Genomic DNA, 3,514 nt, shown 5'->3' with positions numbered 1-3,514 from the left:
GCCTCACTAGAAATGTTTGATTTTTATGTTGTATTGTATATACATATATGACACGAGACCTCAGGAGTTTAAATAAATAAACTGAAACATAAACAAACCTCTGATATTCATCGTAAGCTTCTAAAACTCTATGTTTATGTCAGATTTATTTATATTATGTATTTTACAATGCAATAAAATAGCTTGAACTTTTTATCTGTCCAGTTAACATATACTATTTACTTTCATTGTTGTGCATGTATTACATAGCAATTGTTTTCGCTCAAATAATTTTATTATAATATTTTTTACTTGGTGTTATATTTTCTTTAGGTCACAGAGGTACGTCAAATCTATTTGAATATTTATTGAAATGTGTGTTTGTAAAAATATTAAAGGATTATTAGGTTTACAAAGAGATCAAAATTAATTCCGCCATACTATTGTCTAGTAGGTCTGTGTTTAGATCGACAAAGACTAATGCAAGTCCCTAATTCACTTGTTTTATTTGTCGGCTGTAAGCCGATTAATTGTACAACTGTATAAAACTGGTTTCTGGGAGTTAATTCTCCTGGATTAGGAGCAGTGTACAGTTAGTGAAAGCACTAAAGGATATCGCTTTTTTCAAATGAAATGTTTCGACTTTTTTATATTTTTTTTGTATATACTGAAATCTAATTCCGAATTTTATGATCTGTACCTTTTTACTTTATCATTGTCTCATTCTCTCGTATTCGGGTTTTTATGTTCGTAATTCTGCTCTTATAAAAAGGGTTTTAATGAGATAAAAACGAAAAGTCATGGTAGAAGGGATACTTTTACTTGATACACGAAAACTTGGATGTAACTTGTCACGTCAAATAACGCAATAGCCCTTTCGTTAAAAATAATGTGCAGTAGAAGCATTACTTGTTTTTATAAAGATATTTCTTAATTAAATATTATAAAAAATGTTAAAAGTACTACGTTATTAATTGTGTAATACTTTCACTACTAATTTCACAATAATTTGAAACTTAAAGATTTGATATCTTTCTATATAAAAGGCTAAAACCACAACTCATACTGTTTGTCCGGTAAAATAACTCCTAGCGACACCTAGGAAGAAATTCTGAATTACCAACTGATATTTTAATCATATTTTGTTCTTTGTACATATTATTATAATTAACAATTGGTTATTGTAATTTTAAGATAATATTTAATAAGCAAAATAATTTAAAGCTTTATGTCAGTTTATACTTAAACTCCTAGCGCCATCCAGGAAAGAAATCTGAACTTACTTACTTACTACTTACTAGCCAAAGCCCACCCTTGGTATGTAAGCCATTTGGTGGCGCGCTGACCAGTATAGACGAGCCGTTTCTCCATCCTCCTCGGGTTGGTCTGTTTTCATGGCTGGGCACTCTGGAAGGTGAGCAGTCATGCCCCGTAGTTGTTCTGAACACGGCTACACTAATGGGTCTCGGCAAGTTGCGAGGGATTGGTGACTCTATTAGGTGGGCCCAAGATTTTCCAGTACCGGCTTGTATTTGCTGCTCTTTTATCTTCGCTTTGATTCCTCTTCTAATGGTGGACTTTGCTGATGTGTACGATTGGAACCTAGGGGGCTGTGGAAGAGTAGTGCCTTCTTTTGCAAGTTCATCCGCCGCTTCATTTCCTTCAACACCGACATGACTAGGGATCCATTGTGGAGTAATTAGCCACCCTTTTTCCATCAAGTTCGATAGTTGGACGCTACAAGATATTGTTTTGGCACAGTCGGTGTATGGATTTGTCGACAAGGCGAGGATTGCGGCTTAGCAGTCGATGAAGAAGGCAACTTTTTGGGGGTGTTAGAAATTCTCAAGATTTTTTGCAGCTTCGTGTATAGCAGCAATTTCGCCGTCGTAGTTGGTGAGAGGGGCACCCACAGCTATAGAGCCTTTAAAAAACGTTGAGACATATCCTACTCCTGTTCTTCCCGAGTCCGGCATCGAGGATCCATCGCAGTAGATGTGGAGCCACTCATGTGCTGGGTACTTGGTGTGTATCGTCTCTAGGGCGGCTTTCCTTAGGGCAATGTCTGACGGTAAGTGCTTCGGGTCGTTATGGTTTTCAAGCAGTAATTCTGTGTTTGGTAGACAGCGGGCCAGTGTGGTTTGCGCTGGGAAGGGAGCAGCTTCCTACAGGACAATGTGGTATTTTTCCATGGTTTGGTTTGCTACTATGAGCGGAGTGGTTTGGGTTTTAAGACGTGAGGCTGCTTTTTTATATTCGTCCCATTTTTGTGGAAGTATTCGTCTTTGCCTTTCCCAGAAGGTTAACGCGTGTTGCTCTCTGCGGCATTGTATTGGTTCAATACTGGTCTGGGCTTCCATTGATGTAATCGGTGTTGATTTTGGAGCACCGGTGATGACGCGAAGGGCAGTGTTCTGGGCGACTTCAAGCTTGGAGGTGGTGTTTGTACTCGCAGTTATTGTAGCTTTACTCCCATATTCTAATATCGGCCGGACATAGGTTTTGTATGTTGCTATCAGGGCATCTTGCGTGGCACCCCACTTTGTTGCTGTGAGACGTTTGAGCAGTCGACATCTCTTTGTGGCTTTCTCTGCAATGTCGTCGATTTAAGGTTTCCACGTCATTTTCTTATCTATGTACACCACCAAGTATTTTGTTACGTCCTGTCTTTCCAGATCAACTCCTTTATACGTCAGCTGGACAGCAGTCTGTTTTGTTGTAAGGCTAAGTACTTGATATACGGTTATGGTTCTACTGACTGTTAGGCAGTTTTTATCCGCCCATTTTTCTAGATTTTTCAGAGCCTGGTTCATTACTTTCTCGAGCGCTCTCAGGCTGCTACTTGATGCCCATATTAATAGGTCATCAGCATACAGGAGGTCTTCCACACCAGATGTCTTTCTAATCATTTCGAGCACATCGTTTATCATTAAGTTGAACAATTGACAGCTGATTACAGCTCCTTGTGGCAGCCCTTGTCTTTGCAGTCTGAATTTGGAACAGTGGTTGTGAAATTTGACTCGCTGAAAAGAAATCTGAACTACCAACTGATATTTCAACCTATTGAGTCAATAATATTTTATTCTTGAAAGGATACGTTTAATTAACATTACTAATAATAATAATTAGATATGAAGAGTACACTGCCAAACGGGGGCATGCCAGTTTTTTTATTTTTTGAGTTAAAGTTGGTAACCGTTACTCTGAATTTACCAGATTAATATCAACTATCATTGAAGGCTGAAACGGTAACAGTCATTGATAAAAGAGCATTTAAATATATGATACCAAGAAAAAAGCTGGGAATGTCATATCAATAGATGTCATTTGCTGCTAGCGGTTGAAGTAACAAGAAAGGTAAGAAAAATATTTTAACTTATTTATGTGTTGATTTTGTTTGTCACCTAATGTTACTTTTAATGTCGTTTAATAAATTATTTAAACATTAATAAGTGTTTAAGACATTTTGTGCATACAATTTAATGGAACCATCCAAGAAAAAACAAAAACTGAACGCATGGCAAATGTTAAGGAA

The 3,514-nt window shown here is 37.4% G+C and overlaps 1 protein-coding gene across 1 annotated transcript; it reads right to left on the bottom strand.

Moving 5' to 3' along the window:
• Window positions 1-1,814: 1,814 nt before the first annotated feature.
• LOC140446287 (uncharacterized) lies at window positions 1,815-2,888 on the bottom strand. The gene is made up of 2 exons (XM_072538824.1): window positions 2,640-2,888; window positions 1,815-2,144 (listed from the first exon to the last, which is right to left on the bottom strand). The coding sequence occupies exons 1-2, from the start codon at window positions 2,886-2,888 to the stop codon at window positions 1,815-1,817; spliced, it is 579 nt and encodes a 192-aa protein (XP_072394925.1).
• Window positions 2,889-3,514: the final 626 nt, after the last annotated feature.

Source organism: Diabrotica undecimpunctata, chromosome 7 (assembly GCF_040954645.1).
Source record: "Diabrotica undecimpunctata isolate CICGRU chromosome 7, icDiaUnde3, whole genome shotgun sequence".
NCBI lineage: Eukaryota > Metazoa > Arthropoda > Insecta > Coleoptera > Chrysomelidae > Diabrotica > Diabrotica undecimpunctata.
The sequence above is the reverse complement of the archived record's forward strand: the minus strand, read 5'-3'. Positions and strand labels throughout refer to the sequence as shown.